Source organism: Zalophus californianus, chromosome 3, assembly GCF_009762305.2.
Source record: "Zalophus californianus isolate mZalCal1 chromosome 3, mZalCal1.pri.v2, whole genome shotgun sequence".
Classification (NCBI taxonomy): Eukaryota; Metazoa; Chordata; class Mammalia; order Carnivora; family Otariidae; genus Zalophus; species Zalophus californianus.
The window spans coordinates 65,856,278-65,878,337 of NC_045597.1; the positions used below are offsets into that span (position 1 = coordinate 65,856,278).

The 22,060-nt window shown below is 35.9% G+C and overlaps 1 protein-coding gene across 8 annotated transcripts in view; it reads left to right on the forward strand.

Moving 5' to 3' along the window:
• The window catches only part of SPART (spartin), a 90,396-nt gene extending 69,781 nt beyond the window's left edge, over window positions 1-20,615 (forward strand). For 7 of the 8 annotated variants that reach the window (XM_027591272.1, XM_027591271.1, XM_027591269.1 and 4 more), the window contains 7 exons: window positions 781-978; window positions 2,983-3,150; window positions 6,707-6,830; window positions 11,947-12,141; window positions 13,157-13,315; window positions 13,393-13,483; window positions 19,137-20,615. In XM_027591272.1, the coding sequence (XP_027447073.1) occupies window positions 781-978; window positions 2,983-3,150; window positions 6,707-6,830; window positions 11,947-12,141; window positions 13,157-13,315; window positions 13,393-13,483; window positions 19,137-19,410 (1,209 nt within the window). In that variant the 3' untranslated portion in view covers window positions 19,411-20,615. The remainder of the gene's footprint in view (window positions 1-780; window positions 979-2,982; window positions 3,151-6,706; window positions 6,831-11,946; window positions 12,142-13,156; window positions 13,316-13,392; window positions 13,484-19,136) is intronic. The other variant, XM_027591273.1, reaches the window with a different exon arrangement.
• Window positions 20,616-22,060: the final 1,445 nt, after the last annotated feature.

The following is a 22,060-nucleotide window of genomic DNA, read 5'->3' on the forward strand; positions in this document are numbered from 1 at the left end:
TTAGTAAAAAAAAATGAAGCAGCATTGTGAATGCTGGGTTTATTATTTTTTTTTATAAGATTTTATTATTAAGAGAGCATACTGTGGGGAGAGGGGCAGAGGGAGAGGAGAGAGAGAACCTCAAAGCGGACTCCGTTTTATCTCACAACCCTGAGATCATGACCTGAGCCAAAATCAAGTCAGATGTTTAGCCAACTCAGCCACCCAAATGCCCCTGTGAATGCTGTTTCTAGTTAAAGGAATTGTTTGGCTTCTCTGGTGCCAGATTGCTTGTGTCTAAATCCTAGCTCCCCTTTTTTCACAGACTCTGAGCAACTTAACCTCTCTGTGCCTCTTTCTTGTATGTAAAATGACAATATCTAACTTCATGGAATTGTGAGGATTAAATCAGTAAATACATGTACTTGAAAACGGTTTATTTCCACAAAAGCATGTCTAATTTGAATTATAAAGAAAGTCTTAATTTACTTTGTTATTTATTTAAAACTAACTCGTTATTGGTTATTTGTGGGCTATTTAAGGCCACTAATTTGAAGACTGTATAGTTAGTGGAGCAATAACATTTTCAGGACAGTTCTTGTGGGTGATATATATACAAAGATCAGACTAACAAATGGCTTATTTTAAGTGGGGATTTGTTGATGCCAATGATTTTGTAAAGCCACGTAAAATGCATTTAGAATTTTGAAATGTTTATTTTCGGGTATAACAATTCTAAAACCAGTGAAAACCTAGTTCTATTCATTGATTTTTTTTTTTTTTCCTAACTAATCCTTTCAGGTTTGTGACTGGTTGTATCCTCTAGTTCCTGATAGATCTCCAGTTCTTAAATGTACTGTGGGAGCCTACATGTTTCCTGATACCATGTTACAAGCATCAGGATGCTTTGTGGGGGTTGTCTTGTCTTCTGAATTACCAGAAGATGATAGAGAACTCTTTGAGGATTTATTAAGACAGATGTCTGACCTTCGGCTTCAGGTAACTTGTGTGATCATCTTTAGGATGAAATCTACTTTAATGTAAGCACTTAACACTTTTAAAGAAATTGTAGTAGGGTCTAATATGATCAAAGTTAGAAAACAGAATATATAATTTGCTTGTGTGTTCACAAATACTAGCTGGAAATTGGCCGTAAATAGTCATTAGGATTGTGGGCTCTGGGATCAAATTACTTGGATTTGAATTTGAACTCTTGCACTTAATAGCTGTTTTACTCAAGTTATTGATCTTTTTAGTTTCTTTATCATAAAATGGGAATAATATCTACTTCATTGGGCTGTGGTGAAATTAAAGGTTAATACATTAACTATCTTATATCAGTGCTGGCAAGTAGTAATGTTCTTTGAATTGTTATCACCACAGCCTTCCTGCTCAGTTGGAAAATAGCCCAGTGGGACTAAATGGTGAAGTGAAGGCAATTTTGGCATTAGTGAATGGGTTATGTTGGACAATTTAGGGGCATGATTGTTAGCATTTTGAGGAAGAAACATGTTTTAGTTGAGGGAATTGTCTTTTTTTCTCATGATAAATAAAGCTAAATAAAGAGAAAAAATAAAGTGCAATTTAAAATATGGTCTGTCATCCTGTGAACTTGCCTTACTAATAAGCCTGTTTTTTTTCTGCCCACGTGTTGATCTGTCATAAGGAATTAAAATATAGAGTATTAAAGAGTGGTGTTCTTCAGGTGTTCTTGCCCATCCTGATGTAGGACAAGGGGGGAAATATTTTTGATTGTGAATATTGACAGTTTTCTGAAGTTGAAGGAGATTGACAGCATGATTTAACTAAGTGTGTTAAATGATGTGTGGGAAGACAGAACAAGAGACTAACCATAAAGATACTATTTAACAGCTCCTATTCTCAGGCACAGGATGATGATAAGTGATGAAATAAAAGTATACACACAGTTCAGGAAGGTTATCAGGGAATATTTTACAAAATAGTTTCCTTTTAGTTCAGTCTTAAAAGCTCTGTTCCTGTTTTCTCAGGAAGTAGAATACCCTTTCATTCCATACCTATATCGAAAAGATCACAGGTGACAGGAGCAGACTAGCTAAGCAAAAGGTCAGAGTCCTCTATAGCATTAGGTTGTATGAAGCATATATGAGAATGACCTGGTGATCAACATATACTTTAGCATGGCCAATGCTAAACGTTTAAGCTATGGTAACAAAACGTGGTACCCTTACAGAAGCATGTGTAGCCTCAGTGTGCTCATGGAGAGTAGTTGACAAAGGCAGAAACATGGTCAAATGGATAAGAGTTCAAGTCTTAGCTTTACTGTTAACTAGCTGAATGAAGTGACATTCTTAATTATTTCAGACCTATCATGGAGCAGTTTCTCCCTTCACTCCTACATTCATTGGACCTATATTACTGGGCTTTAGGAAAGAAAGTAAACCAACTTTTAATATGTTTACTTTTTGGTTGTGCATCGTTTTTAGTTTGCTCTGTTGTCCCAGAACTCCCAACTGTAAACAAAAGTTAGTTACTAGCTATAATTTTGACTTGTCTTTACTCTTAAGTATTCATTCAGCAAAGTATATGTGAGCAGAATACCTTCAGTATTAAGTGCAAAAACAAAACAAAATCAGTCTTCCAGCAACGCAGAGTGGTTAAGCTGGACATGAGTTTTGTTCATTGCCTTTAAACTCATTTAGTTTTACACATGTTTCCTAAAACTTACCATTTGTTATTTAATTAAATTGAAATGTAGCTACATCTGACTTAATGATAACTTACACTAACAACTTCTGTAAGTTTATCTTTTATGCTTTGTCTTTAGAAATTTGGTTTAGTATGCTGTGAACTAAAGAACTCAAGAGGTTGAGGTTTGGTGATGAGATAAAAGTATAGAGGAAAGACAAGCAAAAGTGGTTGTATTTATAGACTCTCAAACACATCAGTGTTTGAACAAGCACATTAGTAGAGCATAGCTTAGAGAAAATTCAAATTTGATCTAAGGTTTGGTCTACCCCCTAGGCCAACTGGAACCGGGCAGAAGGAGAAAATGAATTCCAAATCCCTGGAAGAGCTAGATGCTCCTCTGACCAACTGAAGGAAGCCAGTGGCACTGATGTGAGACAGTTGGGTCCTTCATTGGACCAAGACAATAAGGACGTGCGTCATAAAGGAAAAAGGGGGAAAAAAGTAAGTAAAATAAGTAAAAAAGCAATAAGGTATATGTATGTGTCCTATTCTAATGGTACTTTTAACCAGTTTCAATTATTTATAAGATCTTATCCCTGTTTACTAAAGCAGAGCAACTTTCAGAGTCACAAATTGATCACTGGCAAAAATAATTAGAATCAGCTTTAATATTTTCCTTTCCAGTGTTTGTTACTTAAACTGTTTTAAAACATACTCTATGTTTTGGGGGATAGCTTTTTTTGAAGTATTGGAAAGATTTTTGTACTTGCATTAATGCGTATCTTTTTGTTTTGTGTTGTGTTGTTCTCTACCTTCCTTTATACACCAGAATCTTGGGGCTAGGTATGCTTTTCTTTACACTACCATTTTTATTCAGTCCCTTGTTTCTTTATGGATGGTCATCAGGAAAGAGAGTTTTTTAAAAATATGTTTAGTAGTGGGGTGCCTTGGTGGCACAGTCAGTTGAACATCTGACTTTTGGTTTCAGCTCAGGTCTAGATCTTGGGGTGCTAGGATTGAGCTCCACGTCCAGCTTCGCGCTCAGCATAGAGTCTGCTTGGGACTCTCTCTCCCTCTCCAACAACCCTTCCTCCCTGCACTTGAGCACTCACTCTCTTAATAAATAAATCTTTAAAAAAATAGATGTTTAGGACGCCTGGGTGGCTCAGATGGTTAAGCGTCTGCCTTCAGCTCAGGTCATGATCCCAGAGTCCTGGGATCGAGTCCTGCATCGGGCTCCCTGCTCCTTGGGAGCCTGCTTCTCCCTCTGCTTCTCTCTCTCCCCCCCCCCACCGTCTCTCATGAATAAATAAAAAAAATAAATGGATGTTTAGTAGTTTTTTATTTCTTAGATCCTGAGTATATGATATGCTCCAAGTGATAGTAAGTTCAGTAAGTATTTAGTGCAAGAATGCTGAGCATAGTGGAAAAGTTAAATTTCTTATCTCAAGAAACTTATTGTCTAGTGGGGAGGACAGATTAGCAAAGAGCATTTCTAGCCAGTGTGATCATTAGATAAAGGTACATAGGTTATATAGTAAGCTAGATTGCACCATCTAATGTACAACCTAGCCTCATCAGTATGGGCCTATGGTGGTGTGGGAAGCAGTAAGGAAGGCTTCTGAGAGGGCATTATGGCTAAAATGAGTCCTGAAGGTGAAACAAAAGTTGGCCATACATATAGCAGATTGAAGGGGATTCTAGGCAGAAGTAGTAATATAAGCAAATATATGAAGAAAGAAAATAGCATTGTGTTAGTATTGAATTACAGTATTGTTTGTTGTTGTATACTATATTGTAAGTGCTCAATAATTATCTTAGAATAGATTCATACACTTGAATATTCTACATTTAAAATTTTTTTTAAAGATTCTATTCATTTGAGAGAGAGAGAGCACACAAGCAGGGTGGGGGCAGAGGGAGGAGGAGAAGCAGATTCCTGCCAAGCAGGGAGCCCGACATGCGGCTAGACCCCAGGACCCTGGGATCATGACCTGAGCTGAAGGCAGACACTTAACCAGCTAAGCCACCCAAGTACCCCTTGAATATTCTACATTTATTTGTGGATTATGTTGAACGTCTTAGACCAGCTTTATGGAGGACATTAGGAGTCCAAGATGGTTCCAAGAAATATATTTATTAAAAAATTTTTAAGTTAATATACAAAAAGCAAATCTAAAACAAAAGATACTTAGTGAGAAGTAGGTCTACCTCCCATTCCTATCCCTCAGCCACCTAGCTCCCTGCTCCAGATATATTATTGCTAGCTTCTTATCCTTGCAGATATATTTAAACATATACATACACATTTATTTTGTGTGTGAATATACACATATATGCACACATTCACATAATAATACAAATGGAACCATGGGAGACATACTGTTTTGCTCCTTTCTTTTTTACTTAATATATTTGGAAATTTTTCACATCATTTAAAACTTCCATTTTTAAAAAATTTAATTTGTTAACTGTAAAAATCAAATTATATAAGCAGGTAGATACATTGATAAACTTTATTCCCACCTTTGTCCATACCATTTTCCCTGCCACAGTAGGTAATCACTTTTTATCAAGATCTTACATTTCTTCCCTAGGTTCCTTGAGGCAGGTAAAAGCAAATAAAAACAGATTTCTCTCCCTTTCTTATACAAAAGTTAACATCATAGAGTGTCCTGTATTTTTTTTATTTGATAATAAATTCCAGGGATCTTTCAATGTTAATAAATGGAGAACCCTCTCAATTCTTTTTATAGCTACCTCGTATTTCATTGTATTCTAGGCTTTTGCTATTAGAAACCAGTGCTTCGGTGAGTAGCTTTGTAGCTCCATTTGGATGGATTTGTAGATCCATTGATTCATACATTTGCAGGTAATTCATCAGATAAACTCTTAGAAGTGGGGTTACTGAATCAGTAAATAAATGCTTTTTTGTAATTTTGATAGATTTTGTTAAGTTGCCCTCCCTAAGGACTATACTGTTTAACATTCCCACCAGCAGTGTAGACCTATTTTTTCATAGCTTAGTCTACAAAGTGGGTGAACAGCCTTTCTGTATTTTGGCAGTCTGGTAGATGAGAAATGATGTATTGGAATATCTTAATTTGCATTGATTTTATTATGAGTGCTGTTGTGTATCTGCTTTTAAGGGTTCCTTGAATTTTGTTTCCTGTGTGATGTCTATTCTTGTCCTTTGTCCATTTTTTATTACTGGGTCGCTAGTCTTTTTCTTCTAAATTTCCAGGGGCTCCTTATATATTAGGACATTGGCTCATTATTAAAGATAGAAGTTCCTAATATTATGTTCAGTTTGTCTTTGGGTTTTATTTATGAATGGCTTCCCCTCCCCCCATAGAAGTTTTTACGTTGTTTTTAATGTTTTTTATTTTAAGTGAAGTTCTCTTCGTGTTTCTATTGGGAAGTTTGATTTTCAAGTAACTTTATAGTATTATGAGTTCTGAGTTAGCCTGCTAAGTTCTTAGAATGAATAAATTTAGCTTTGACATTTTAAGTGTTGGCCCTAGTTCTTATAACAGCTGTTTAATTAGCGAAATACAGGTATATCTGTGTCCTCATTTCCATTTGGATGGAATAGCAGATTCTTCCGTGCTCATATATTTTTACTTGCTTTTACTTGATTTCTATCAAAGGCAGTTTATTTGGATACATCCCTCCTTAATGATTGAGTCATTTAACAAATCTTTTAAATCTTACTGAGTATCCTGCACATACTATCATCAAGGGGTTGATAGGTTTATGAAAGAACTCATAGTCTCATCAGTTTAAATATGATTTGATAAATGCTGTATTGGAGGTATGTTGGTATTTAAACCTTACTTACCAGGGGGACCTTATATAAGACCAGTACAGTTGTAAACTTTATGGCAGTTGTAGTATTTTGCTTTATATTATAAAATGTGCTGGTAACTATGTTGGCTGCAGATATTTTTATTAATTATATCTAGTATTTGTTGACTTAATATTTTATTACATAATGCTTATAATTTTTCCCCATCTAAGTTTTTTATTGTTTTACATTTTGAAACATTTTTACTAGGTTAAAGACACTTCAAGTGAAGAAGTTAATCTGAGTCACATTGTACCCTATGAGCCAGTTTCAGAAGAAAAAGCAAAGGAATTACCTGAATGGAGTGAGAAAGTGGCTCAAAATATTTTGTCAGGTATTACAGTAATGTTAATCTTTTCCCTATAATGTGAAACCTTTGGAATCCATAAGAGAATACGTAGTATTTTGTATTTTGGTTTTAAGCGACCATTTTATAAATACTTAAAAACAGAAGGAACTAGTCTTTTAGAACATTACATATTATCGTAGAGGTATAAGTTCTTCATGCCTATTTTCTGTTTCACTCTGAAAAGCTTTGGGAATCCCAAAACTTTCAGGATAGTTCTCTGAACATAAAATTATTTTCCTTTCCCCTTTGTAATTCCCCTTTAATCCTTTTTTCTCCCCTTCTCCCCCTTCTTCTTCCTCTAAAAAAATGGTAAGATACTCATCCCATCTTTGGAAGCAAAGTAGCACTCCCTAACCACACTGCAATGGAGGTATGAAGAGACCTGAGGATTATAGCTAAGCTGTTTGGGATGTAGGGCGTACTATTTAATTCTGTTTAGAAAGGGCATCAGATCAGTTATTTTAAAACCAGAATGATCATTACTGACACATGTCTTTCCACTTTTCATTGGTTAACATTTTAGCTTTTCAACTGTTACAGTTCTCAGATTTAGACCTTCTATTTTGTTTTTAGAAAACATTGCCAGTCATTCTTTACTAAGCCAATTCATGACCCTGTAAAGGGATCTTGACCAGTCAGTTAAAAGACTGTCAGTACAGATTTCCATCACTGTACTAAAAACCCATTAAAATAATAAAGATGTCTAAAGCAGAGGAAACCTTCAACATGAAAAACCAGCAAGCTAAAATAAGTGGAAATTAATTAACTAGGAACTAACATATTTTGCCCATGTCAGAAAGTTGCTAGAGATAAGAAAAGACAAAGCCAAATTTTTCAGTTACAATTTTAACAGTTAAAATTGAGCCTTGAAAAAGATTTTCAAAGATGTTCTAAAGAAAAATCTTCACTCTTACTACCCTGCCCCATAACTTCACAAATTGCTAGGCCATTACATCAGCACTCAGAAAACTTGCCTATATTCACAAATATGTAGATAACTAATTTCAAAGGTTATTTTCTTAAGTTTTTTTTAATTCATACTGCTCAAGATTGTTCTATTTACTATTGCTGTGTAACAAACCATCCCAAACTTACTGGTATAAAACAACACATTTGTTTATACTTAGGAGTACCATGGGCCAGGTATTCCAGAAGGTTACAACAGGGATGGCTTGTATCTGCTTCATGATGGCAGGACCTCAGCTAGGAAGACTCAAAGGCTGACTAGTGTGACTCAGTAGCTGGGGGCTGGAATCATCTGAAGTCTCCTTCATTCACAAATCTGGCGTCTGGGTTGGAAGAGCTCAAAATCCAGGACTGCCAAATAGAGTGCCTAGACATGGTCTCCATGTGTTTGACAGCTTAGCAACCTTAAGCTAGTCGGTCTTCTACATGGTGACTCAGGGTTCCAAGCATGAATAATAGAGCAAACAGGCAGAAGCTCCATACCCTTTCTAACATATTCTTGGAAATTTCTAGTATCACTCATTACAAGAAAGTAACAAACCTCAGACTTAAGGGGATGTGACAGACCTACCCACATCTCAGTGGGAGGAATGTCAAAGTCATATTGAAAGAACATGTGGAACAGGTGATACTGTTTGGCTGCCTTTGGAAAGTATTGTATGCCACTAAATCTTAGGCCTCCTAGGTACCACACAGATTCCACATACTGGTTCTATTCAGAGAGGTAGAGCATCCTTAGAATCAGCTAATCCTGGGGACAGATCTCTTTAGAGGTTTCAGAAAAACTCTCAGCAATGCATCATTTGAAAATGAGCAAAAACTACACTATGATAACACTTAGGGTCCTGCTTTACTACTTGACTTTAGTAACTCTTTTCTTCTCATCTTATCTCCTCAGTTCTAGCAATAGCCCTAATAGTTGGTTATGTTAAAATTATTTAACTGCCAATCAGAGTACATATCTCTTTACATGCTTTTTATTTTTTTTTACTTTTTTAAAAGATTTTATTTATTTATTTGACAGAGAAAGACACGGCGAGAGAGGGAATGTAGGCAGCGAGAGTGGGAGAGGGAGAAGCAGGCCTCCTGCTGAGCAGGGAGTCTGACGTGGGGCTCGATCCCAGGACCCTGGGATCATGACCTGAGCCGAAGGCAGACGCTCAACGACTGAGCCACCCAGGCGCCCCCTTTACGTGCTTTTTAATAGGTAGAATGAAAACCAACTAGCTCACCAAATACTTAAGGTACAAGTAACAAAGAAAGTGGCAGAAAATATCCAAGATTTACTCCAGGGAAAATGATCTGATCTGTCAAGAGACTGTTTGTACCTGACTCATGCAGGCCCTATACAAAGATAAGTAATCAGGGATCTAAATTGAGCTTATTCACTTTAACCTGTGATTGGTTCCTGTCCAGTGTCTGAAGATCAGTAAAGATCAGTAAAAGCTACAGTATTGTGCTTCATGGATATAAAAGGTGAAAAAACGTGAAGTAACTGCTTAAAATTTGCCAGGGATGAATATTGGCTTGGCATATTGGCTTGGAAGGCTAGAATTACACTTTTAAGAAGGCAGCTGCCAAATATTTTAGATGGAGAGTTTAGTAAGCTAATTTGGGAAGAGAGAGAGGATCTGTGACAATAGACTGATTAGAGCGCCCCCCATTGGGTTAGATTTGAGTGAGATCATTTTAAGTCATCTGGCAACTTCTCATTTATTCAGGAAACATTCATTGTCTGCTCTATTTCCGCATTAAATGGATGCATATAATACGAATATGGATAGAATAAATCTATATCTGGCACTAAACATGCCATTTAAAAGATCTTAATAGCTACCAATAAAATATTACATTTCTTGATCTTCTTTTGTAATATCTTAGGTTTTAATGTGTTATCTCTATTATACAGTCTTTCATGGTGATAGCTTCTTTATAATTTGCATCTAGTATTTCTCTTTATCAGTCCTATGACTTTTCATTTATCTAATTTCCATTTATTCTAAGTCATCAGTGGACTCTCTCCCTCTTGTTTGTTTCATTGCAGGAGTATAGTCTGTTTAAGCTTTCCTTTGTTTCATTGTCTTTTATGATTTCTCAGTCTTCCTTCAAGTTCAGCCTGTTTACTTCTTAGATCTTTTCAACCTGTAAGTTAACTCTAAACCCCATATGTATATTTTTAATAGAGGTCTTCAATCCCTTTATTGTTATGGGAACTTCTGGCTGGAAGATATTTGTCTGGGTTTGATACCTGGTGCTCCCCCAGGGGTCAGACAGTGGGGGTAGTGTTTGAGCTAGAGGTGGACATGTTGACTAAAACAGGAAGAGAAACACAACAGTTTTTCTTTTTTTTTTTTTTCCACAACAGTTTTTCTAATCAGTTACCACTTGGCACTTTGTTTTTCATTGTTAGCGTTTTTATTTATTTATTTATTTTTAAAGATTTTATTTATGGGGCGCCTGGGTGGCTCAGTGGGTTAGGCGACTGCCTTCGGCTCAGGTCATGATCCTGGAGTCCCGGGATCGAGTCCCCTCATCGGGCTCCCCGCTCAGCAGGGAGTCTGCTTCTCCCTCTGACCCTCTTCCCTCTCGTGCTGTCTCTCATTCTCTCTCTCAGATAAATAAATAAAATCTTTAAAAAAAAAAAAAAGATTTTGTTTATTTATTTGACAAAGAGAGGCAGCAGGAGAGGGAACACAAGCAGGGAGAATAGGAGAGGGAGAAGCAGGCTTCTCGCTGAGCAGGGAGCCCGATTTGGGGCTCAATCCCAGGACCCTGGATCATGACCTGAGCCGAAGGCAGACGCCTAACAACTGAGCCACCCAGGCACCCCAATTGTTAGCATTTTTAAATAAACAGGATTTTCACATGATCACTGGATGCCTAGTCACTCATAGACCAAGGTAATTACGTAAAAACCGTGCCACAGACCTTTGGAGAATATACTAAGGTATTTTATATGTCTAGCTTTAAAAGCTTGTTTTTCCAGGGTGTAGCCAAAAAGGAAATATTTATTTATTTATTTATTTAAAGATTTTATTTATTTATTTGACAGAGACATAGCGAGAGCAGGAACACAAGCAGGGGGAGTGGGAGAGGGAGAAGCAGGCTTCCCACGGAGCAGGGAGCCCGATGCGGGACTCGATCCCAGGACCCTGGGATCATGACCTGAGCCGAAGGCAGACACGTAACGACTGAGCCACCCAGGTGCCGCAAAAAGGAAATACTTAAAATTATAAGCTTTCCAAAGCAGGGTAACACTTTCTTCTTCCTCTTAGGGGAAACTATTCTCCTTGGTATTTTTTCTTTTCCCATCTCCTTCCCACTTCTCCTTTCCTCACGTGGGCACAGGGCCTTTTCACTAGAGAAGTCTATGCTATCCTGCTTCCTCTCTTGACAGTTTCATTTTTCATGCATGCTGTAAGAAGCATTGAGCAAAGCAAAGGGCTGGGAACTACTCTCATGAGAAATGGCTAAACCATCTAGGCTTCCCAGTTTTCTTCTTAGATCTTTTCTTCTCATGTATTTTTTGAGTATTCTTCTGTCTTTGTCATTCAGGTTTATGTTACAAACTAAAAGATGCTGAGATCATGGGATTTGGGTTTGGGATTGAGGGAGGAACAGGACCCCCTGCCTTACACCTTTTGTTTAAAGCAAGCAAGCAAGAGTTCTGCCTTGGTGTTTGAGATCTAGACTTACTGGATTCCAATTTGCATTATTTGTGTCTAAACCTCTCAGTACTTTATAGAGTAAAAGTGGTACCTGGCCTAAGGTGAGAACAAGGATACCTGAGTCCTTAAGCCAAATACTGTGTTATTGGAACCAAAACCCAAAATTAGTCCCTAACAATAGTGATATGTGGTAACATGTAGAAGATACCTACAAGTTGTAGTAGCAGCATAGGGTAATACAGAACTATGTTACTGAGTGATCTGTGACCTAAGTACTGAAAGATGAATTTACTTAGAAAAAGTGTATTCTAGGCAGAATATTGTAATTGTAAAGTTGGCTTGAAAGTTTATGGTATGTTTGGGATCTGAACATTAAATTCCTTGTTTTTTTTCCTTTTGATTTATTAAAGGGTTTATAGGTATAATCAGCTCTAATATTGTGCACTTTTAAATTTTCCTCTAAAAAGGTGCTTCCTGGGTGAGCTGGGGTTTGGTCAAAGGTGCTGAATTTACCGGCAAAGCAATCCAGAAAGGTGCTTCTAAACTCCGTGAACGGATTCAACCAGAAGAAAAACCAGTGGAAGTTAGTCCAGCTGTGACCAGGGGACTTTATATAGCGAAGCAGGCTACAGGAGGAGCAGCGAAAGTCAGTCAATTCCTGGGTAAAGTAACTTTGGAGGACTTTACTTCTTTCAGTTAAATTAAAAATGATCTCTCAATTCAGGTTAATCTAAATGTTCATTTAGATGGTTTAACCTTAAGAGTAAAGGATTAGGACAAAGCAGGGTCACCTTGCTACTCATAGTGGGATCTATAGCAACATCAGCCTATCTGAGAGCCTTGGAAATATATCAGGTACTTGGTACACATTACTGATTCAGAAACAAGATCCCTAGGTGATTGTTATTTGCATATTAGTTTGAGAAACATTGGTTAAAAGGTTATTTTGATGTGTCAGGGGAGTGTCTGTGCCTTTGAAAAGGAATGGCTCTGAATGTATTTGCTATCCTTGAATATGACACATTCTTCTAAGGACAGCTCACTGCTTAGTAGTTGGGATCAAGTGGGAGGGATGTATTGTTTGAATTAAGCTGATTCAGTGATTCTGGTGTCAGCCTTCCCAAGTAATATGCTTCTAATTCCTTCTCCTTTGAGAATCATAGATCTAAAGTTTGGTATTTTAAGATGGCCAGATCACTCCTTAATGAATTATCATTAGATTTAGTAAGATTATCTTTTGGTATTCATTATTCTTTGAATCAGATTTTGGTTTGTTTACTTTTATATAGACTTAAATACTTTATTACTCTGTCAGTGAAATATTTGTCAGTATGGAGAAAACGTAGAAATACACATAGCTGGAAAACATGAAAGATGGACCTACAAGTCTTGCATTGCAGCAGTCTTGGTTTTCTTTTAAGCAAATTGCCAAAAAGAACATTATATTTAAGAGGCAAGATTTTAATCATTAGGTTCTGCAAACATATCTTTAAACCAAATAGTAGCCTTTGTTTAAAAACTAGCCAGCCGTCGTTCTCATCCTTATGTAGAAATGCTAAATTATGCAATAAAACAACTTTAGATGCTCATGTAAGAATTTTGCTAAGTGTAAGAGTAGTAAAATCAAGGGAAGAATACATTTTTTCTAAGTGTTTCCCTTTTTTATGGTTATATTAGTTGACGGAGTTTGCACTGTAGCAAATTGTGTTGGAAAGGAACTAGCTCCACATGTCAAAAAGCATGGAAGCAAACTTGTTCCAGAATCTCTTAAAAAAGACAGAAATGGGAAGTCTCCCTTGGATGGTGCTATGGTCGTAGCAGCAAGTAGTGTTCAAGGTAACAGACCCATAAATTTAACTAGGAAGGTCCATTTGTTTAGCTGTAGTTTTACTTACTTTTAAATATATTTGCAGGATTTTCAACTGTCTGGCAGGGATTGGAATGTGCAGCCAAATGTATTGTTAACAATGTTTCAGCAGAAACTGTACAAACTGTCAGATACAAGTAAGTTGAGTTTTATCATTTTAATGACTAAATCTCTTACAGCATTTGCAAAAATTCAGGATGGTTAAAATGATTGTGTCATTATTGAGTATCTGATGAAACAATTTTTTTTTACTCTGTTTTTCTTAATATTTTAAGCAAATTAATAGAATTACTGTGATTTTGCCTTATATTACTAATGGTTATATTTGTTCATCATTAATACAAAGAATAAGTTTAATGAAAAAAAAAGCCTGTAGTTTCTGAATACCTTATTAACTGCATGTTCTTGATGGGTGATGTTTGCTGGTAGTTTTGATGGGAAAAACTTGTATTATAATTAATCTATTTTACTTTGTTAACATTAGCCCTTTCTGTATACAAAGAATGTTAAATATTGTCACATCTTATTTGACTCTGCCATTGTTCATTCTTATGGAATGGACAGATGGTATGTCATCTATTTCATATATTAAGAAGTGGGGAAACATAGAAATGAGTGATCTGCCCAAGCTAATCTGATAACTATTAAAGGTGAGACTTAGGATCATCTGATTTTAGCTCTTTATTCTTTATAAGTCCTAGAGGAATCTAGATCTAAAAATTAAATCTAGTATGAAGGACCCGAGTTTGAATTAGTTTAAAGCCTAATATTAAATTTTTATTTAGAAACCAAAAAGTAATATTAATGGTATTCTCAACTCTCAGTTATTTGTATTAATTATCTACTCACAACATTTGAGTTCATACTTATGTATCAGACATTGTGTTGAGTGCTTTTCAATATATGTATTTAATCTTTAACACTATTTCTTTTTTTGAAGTGGGGGGGAGAGAGAGAGAGAGAGAGAATCTTCAGCAGGCTTCATGCCCAGCACAGAGCCCAATGTGGGGCTCCATCTCATAACCCTGAGATCATGACCCCAGCCAAAATCAAGAGTCAGATGCTTAACTGACTGAGCCACCCACTTTGGTGGATCAGTCGTAATTAGAAAAATAGTTTTTTCTTTTGTTGCAGGAGCCCAAGAAAGTCAGAAGTGCCTGTTAGGCCAAAAGTGAATTATTTTTAGATTATCAGTATCATTTGTTAGCAGAAATCTTTAACACTATTATCTCCATTTTACAAATGAAGCCCAAACATAGAGCTGTTAAATACCTTGTTAAAGATTATAGCCCTGTTAAGTGGTGGAGCTGGGATGTAAGCCAGGTCTTTTTGTGTCATGCAGTGTGAAAGCACAGTTACTGAACCAACCCTGTCCTTGATGAGACATCTGTGCAAGTTTAGTATCTAGAGTTAGAAACCACTATCTATCATGCATTTACATTCCCTGCCACTATAGTAAATTACCTGTGGCTTGGGAAAAACTAACTTAATTTCCAGTCTGAGTTGATTTGATCTCCATCTGGGGCATGCATACCTTTTGAGTCAAAGCAACATAACATCTTGGAGTGTCAATTTGACCAAAAGATTTGGCAAAGAAGATACAGAATAGATCTGAAATTCTTTTGGTGGAAATATAAAAACCAAGTCTTCCAGCTTACTACCTCTTGGTACCTAAAGCCTTGATCTGTAATACTCTTTGTGTTGTGGCTGTGAGGTTACTTTGGTGGATTAGGCGTAATTAGAAAAATAGTTTTTTCTTTTGTTGCAGGAGCCCAAAAAAGTCAGAAGTGCCTTTTAGGCCAAAAGTGAATTATTTTTAGATTATCAGTATCATTTGTTAGCAGAAATAAGTAGGCAGTCATGTTAGAAAGTAGTAAATCCTTCCAGTGGCTTTGCCCATTTCCTACTTTGGTGAAAAAAAATGCGTATCTAAGTACAATTAAGTAGAGCTTTATTAAAGGTTTGGGATTCACATAACTAGCAAGGTTTTGGTGTAGATTTTATATTTTTGGTCCTTAGGAGATCTTAATATGGTAAAAAGGACATTTTAACAGTGGTTCTGAGCTAATTTATTTTAATTATGGTATGTATTGCTGTTCTCTTTATCCTTTACTCCAAAGATTCATGGAGTGAAAAAACAGGTGAGAATTTAGTTAAGTAGGTTTGTATTTCTAACTATAAAGCTACTTTGGTCTTAGCAGTAATTTAATTAGAACCTTGGAAAGATGTGAGGGCAGTGGGGATGTTAAAGGGTTTTGTAATATTGTTTCCTCACTTATGAATAATCTGGCCCAGAAGTAGAAATTGTCTTTTAAAAGAAGAAACTGTAAGTATTAAAACCAGTAATAACTTAATGATATTGTCCCTGAAGAAATGGAAGAGCTAGTTATTTCATTTTAGTTCTTGTTTATTTACATAAATTTACAATTATGAATGTAAATGTAATAAATTTATATTTTTATATTTATGAATTTACATTTGTTTACACTTTGAAAAAGTATTTGATAGCGTAAGCATTTGTGTTTTTCTCCTCAAATCCAACTGATGATAGTATAATAAAATTTGTATTCTTATTGCCTATGATATTTTCCCAAGTTGTTTTGAATCTGCCTAATTATATGCATTATGCCTAGGAGAAAAACAAATGTATTATATATACTTCCTTATCTGATTTCTGGTGTTACAAGCCAATGCAGAAGATTATCTTTTCACGTAGGCATATTTAAATGCAGATTGTGTTAGAGAAGTATATTGTTTATACCTTTCATGGTTTTGATTATGATTCCAGATATGTTCCTTGATTATTAATGGTTTATCTAAGGATCTATATAATTCTTAAAATATTTAGGTAAATGTGTAGGAACTATTCATTAAGACTGTTTTTGTCAGTTACATTAATGCTTTTGTCTTATTCTAAGTTTAGGAACATGAGACCTACAGGAACAATAAAAATCAATAATAACTTCTAATCTGCTATATGGTATCTACTAAATAATTCATCATTATCTACATAGCTTCAATTTCACCTTTAAGCTCCTCTTTTTTTTCCCATTTGAAATTGTTTAGAGGATGGGATGCCTGGCTGGCTCAGTCAGAAGAGGGTATGACCCTTGATCTTGTGGTCCTATACTTGAGTCCCACACTGGGTATAGAGATTACTAAAAAAAATAAATAAATTGCTTAGAGGAAAATCATATAAATTTAGTAAGTTAGATCCTTTTTTGTTGTCCCCTCATTAAAATTTTATCTTGTTCTAAGATACAATGTGTTCTACATTTTTCTGAAGAATAAACTTAGTACAATTGTTTTTCTATAAGGAATTTACCTTTTTAAGGTACAGTATTTTATTGGTTTGTTTAGTGAATTTTAATTAAAATTCGCCCTTAAATTTGCACCAGGTGAAGGGGCAAATTCAAATTCACTGAAGGTCATTCTTTTGGCAGATGTCATATTACCCAAAACCAGTTCTATATAGCATCTATTCAGGAGCTATATAAGATCAGTTTTCTCTTTTCCATATAGTAACTATACAAGTATTTAAACATTATCCTCATGTCCTTCACTTACTTTTTCTTATCTTCTAAATACTCCCAGTTCCTTTAACAATTCCATCTATAGTGTGGCTTCCAGATCCTTCACACAGACCTGGAAAAGAAAAGCCCTAAGAGAAACCTGCTCAACCAAGACTTATGCTCACTCTTCCAGTGCTGAAACTGCTACCACCTCTTTCTTCTCATTTAACCTTAGCCATTGCCACCTGATGATAGTATTTGTGGGGGCTTGATTGACAGAAGCTTCCATGTCTTCTGCAAAATCAGCAAATGCTATGGAATGCTGAGGGGTTGCAAAGCAACAGGGACTGGCAGACAGCAGTTAAGGAAGATTTGATGTTTGGTAACTGGTGAGAAAGCCCCAATCAAGAGTGGTATAGGGGTGCCTGGGTGGCTCAGTTGGTTAAGTGTCTGACCCTTGATTTTGGCTCAGGTCATGATCTTAGGGTCCTGGAATTGAGCCCTGTGTCTGGCTCTGCACTCAGTGAGGAGTCTGCTTCAGGATTCTCTCTCTCCCTTTCTGTCTGCCCCTTCCCCAAATCACACATGCTTTCTCTCTTTCAAATAAATAATCTTTTTTTAAAGAGTGGTATAGATGTACGGTTTGACAAATTGTAGGTTCTGTCATCCTCTGGTTCTAATTATTAACATTAGGCACAGAACAGAATGGAATCCTCATTCAGGAACATAAGATTCACACTTCTAGCACTGAGATTGGAAAAACAAAAAACAAGCATGAATAAGCTAGTTAGGATCACAGTCCACTGTTCCTGGCCAGACTAATGGTGATAGAGGACTTGTGAATTCAAAGAACAGATCCAGTATTAGTATAAAATGTCCAGATACAGGTCACAAAGCACCTAGGAAATTTCAGTGTGGCCTGGAGAAATTGTAAAATGTTGCCTTTTTGTTGTTTGTTGTTTAAGTTTATGCTTGCTAAGCAAGAAAAAACCTGGTGCTTTTAAAAGGGTGGTAAAGAGAAAAAGCAGTGAAATAATTTTTAGTATCTTTGTATAGGCCTTTAACTTGTATTTTCTTATAGAAATGGTATTAAACACAGATATTGGTAATTGTCAATAACTACTTTTGTATAGTGCTTTTATAATTTCCCACTTTGCTACACGTTTGATGCTATAGAAACTGTGTGGTGGATTAGGGCAGGAATTAATCATTTTATTCATTGAACAAATATGAAATGTTAGGCAGTGTTCTCAGTGCATAGGATACATTAATGAACATGGCAGAGTCCTTTTTCTAATAGGGTTTATATTCTAGCAAGACAATAAGCAAAGCAAAAACAATGGGAGTTAATAAGTTCTATAGTATGTAGCAGGTGATAAGTTATAGAATAAGAGCAGCAAGGCAGTTGAAATAGGTGAAATAGTAAGAAGATAATAATTAGCTGATTTGAAGAAGGTGAGGCAGTGAGACATATGAATACCTGGGGTGAGAATAGTTTAGGTGGATACCATCCAGTACAAATGTCTTAAGGTGGCACATGTGTGTTTGATGGGTTCAAAGAACATAAGGCCAGTGAGTCTGTGGCAGAGTGGAGTGAGGGAGAAAGTGTTGTAGAATCTTTCTTAAAGACAACCCCAAATTCTGATACTTTAAAAGGCCTAGCCTAGGTGGCTTAGTTGGCTAAGCATCTGACTCTTGATTTCAGGTCAGATCATGATCTCAGGGTCGTGAGATCAAGCCCCCTGTTGGGCTCTGCCCTGGGCATGGAGCCTGCTTAAGATTCTCTCTCTCCCTCTCCTTCTGCTCCTCGCCTCTTTTATCCCACCCCTGTTCCCTCTTTAAAAAATAAAGACCTAACCAAAGTCTAGTTAAGGTAGAACTCAAAACCATTTATAGTTACTATAGATTCTTTGTGTCCTATGGTTGCTTCATTGAAAATTCTCTATTTCCAGAAGGGGCGGGTTAAAAAAAGGAAATAATGACTGATGAACAATCTTTATTATAATTTACATTTTATTCTTCAACATAAACAGTCTTTATTACATTAATCTCAGCTAGCCTGAGTTTATTTTCACAGTTTTTGCTAAAGGAGAGATACAGCCTTGGCACAGTTTGATTTTATTCTTTACTGTGTTTTAAGTTATTAATTAAATTGAAACATAACCTTTTATTTTGCTTTCAGGAATAACATACTAAACATGGGACTTATTTAATACTACATCAGAAGATCTTAATTTGTATTTATAATTTCATTACACTTTTTTCTAATCTTTTAAAGGTATGGGCATACTGCAGGAGAAGCTACACATGATGCAGTAGATTCTGCCATCAATGTTGGTGTAACTGCCTATAATATCGACAACATTGGTATCAAAGCAATGGTGAAGAAAACTGCAAAAGAAACGGGACAAACACTCCTTGAAGACTATAAAATAATTGATAATTCTAAGGGGAGAAATAAAGAAGGAAGAGCAAATGTAAACATGAAAAGGGAGAAGGGTGAGCAGACAAAGGAACTAGAGAAGAGTGAGGCAAAGAAGAAAGAGAAATGATGGAAGTGCTGTGAATCACCTATACCAAAGCCTTACAAGGTGGATGTATTTTTGTTAAATAGGCAAATGTGGAATTTCCCACAGATTAACCAGTGTTTTAAAAATGTATTCATTCCTATGAAGTGACTGTTTCATAAGCTTTATGGCATGTATTCTACTTACAAGGAAAAGAATCAGTATTCTTGCATCTGGCCTTTCGAAATATAGGGTTATATTCTCATTAAGTTTATTTTTTCTAAATGTGGCTAAAATATTTTTGCAGTTAAAATAAGACTAATAATACATGTGCTATAAACCTCATTAAACCTAATGTTAAACTATTTTTGTATTTGCTGTCTTTCAAAAAGCAAGGTAGGAAATTAAAATTTGGCATTTAGTAACCTTAGCTCTGGTACTTGGAAGAATGACTTAAAATATTGTCTGCTGGCTTTGCACTAAATGTGGATTTTTTTTTTCTAGGTGCTTATCAATTTCAGTGTGTAAGCTAAAAACAACTGTACTCCTAAACTAAAAGAATTCTCAGATAACATTTAAAAGACTTTCAATACAGGAAATAAGCTAATCATGAAAAATAAGATGAGGTTCTATAAAATTACTTGGTAGCTTATCTCTTTGTTAGGAAGGGGGATGGTCTTTCTGATTTAGAATGAATACAAAGAGATTTTTAAGTCTTCTGGATTTAGACTGGTATTGATCTACTAGGAGCCTAGGAAATTTTGGTGTATGATTGATATTGTGTTAAAATTTGAAGTGATTATCATCACCTTAATTGACAGAAAAGTACTTTAAGAAATCATTTTACCATATCTACTTCTTTAAGTTATTCCGGGAGGCTAAATTTTTGTAAAAAAAAAGAAACAGAATTTTTTGGATGGTAAATATATTTTTATTTTGGGATTTAGTCATTGGAATTGTATATGTTAAAGCCAATGAATTATTAGAAAGAAAAGCTTCTATTTATAATCATGGTAAAGAATGTGAAGGCTTTAGGCTTAATCCATGGTGGGTGAGGTATAATAGTTTCCACTCTGGCAGAAGATAGGACATTCACAGACCTATAAGGTGCAAATACATAAGTAAATAATGGCATTTTATTTTTGTTTACTGATTATAAATGATATTCTGAACCTTTAATAGCTAGTTTATTAGACTTTATTTGAAACTGTCTTAAAAATACCCTTTATGAATAAACTATTTCTGAATTACTTGGCCTCAAATGTATACACAGGATTGTATTTTGGGAACACCTAGAATTAATGGCTCCTTTCCCTAAGGCTAAGGATAATGTGAAGATAAAATTGAATTGGTAAATAGCTTCCAGTTAATCTCTGCCTTAAGTTTGAGAAGTGGAATCACAAGTAGTGGACCCTAAAGTTTACAAAGTTAACTTAGAGCAGAGTCCACAAAATTGGATTTGTCAAAATTGGATTTGTATTTAGTTGTCCATTTCACTTCCTTCTGCTCTGCTCACTTGGTTATGGGTTGCTTTTTTAGATTAATAGACACAATCTTTATAAGTATAACTTCTATATTAGAGTGTTCCAGAGAAACAGAACCATTAGGGGAGATAAATATACATGTGTGCACGTATGTGTGTATAAAGAGATTTAGTACAAGGAATTGACTCACGAAATTATGGAGGCTGAGAATTCCCAAGATAACCATTCAGTGAGCTGGAGACCCAGGAGAGCTGATGTGTTATTGTTCTAGTCCAGTCTGAAGGTCCGAGAACCAGGTGAGCAGATGGTGTTAAGTTCCAGTCTGAAAACCTGCAAGCTCCAGACCCAAGAAGAGCCCATTTCAGTCTGAGTATAAAGGCTAGAAAAGACCAATATACCAACTAAAACAGATAGGAGGAGTTCCATCTTACAGTTTTTGTGTACACAGATCTTCAGTTGATTGGATGAAGTCCACTGCCTTTGGGAGGGCAATCAGCTTTACTAGGTGTACTGATTAAAATGTTAATATCATCTGGAAACACCTCACGGACACATCCAAAATAATAGTTGGCCAAGGGTGTTTATACCTTGTAGCCCAGTCAAACTAAAAAAATTAACCGTCACAGCTGCTTGGTCCAGTTTTCATTGTACAGAGGCCTTTTACCAAGCTCTGCTTGGCTCTTTGATACTCAATAGATTCAGTGTATAAAACAGTTCTCAATATACTGCTACCAGGGTTTTGCCTCATTTTGCCTCTACAGACTGTTCCTCCCTCATGCTGTATGGGATAGTTTCCTGGGAGTACTTCCAGGCACCAGCTGTCTAGAAATAATGATAGCTAATGTTTATGTAGTGCTCTCTGTGAAGCATTAGTGTTCTGAGTGCTCTTATGTAGATTAATTCATTTTAACCTCGTAACATTCTATGAGTTACATACTATTATAACCTTCATTTTACAGAATAGGAAACAGTTACAGAGAGGTTAAAGAGAGGTTATTGTTCCCTTGGATCTTTCCTAACATCAAAGAGGACAGTGTGAAAGAAGTCATATACTAGCCTCAAAAAAGGAGGGACCTACACAGTAGAGTGATTGTTAGGCCAGACATTTTTCTTAAACAGAGGTAAAGAAGGACAAATGGCGTTTATAGATATCCTCTGCTTCCAGCTGCTTAACGCTAGTTTTGTTTTATTACCATTCCACTGGCTTGATA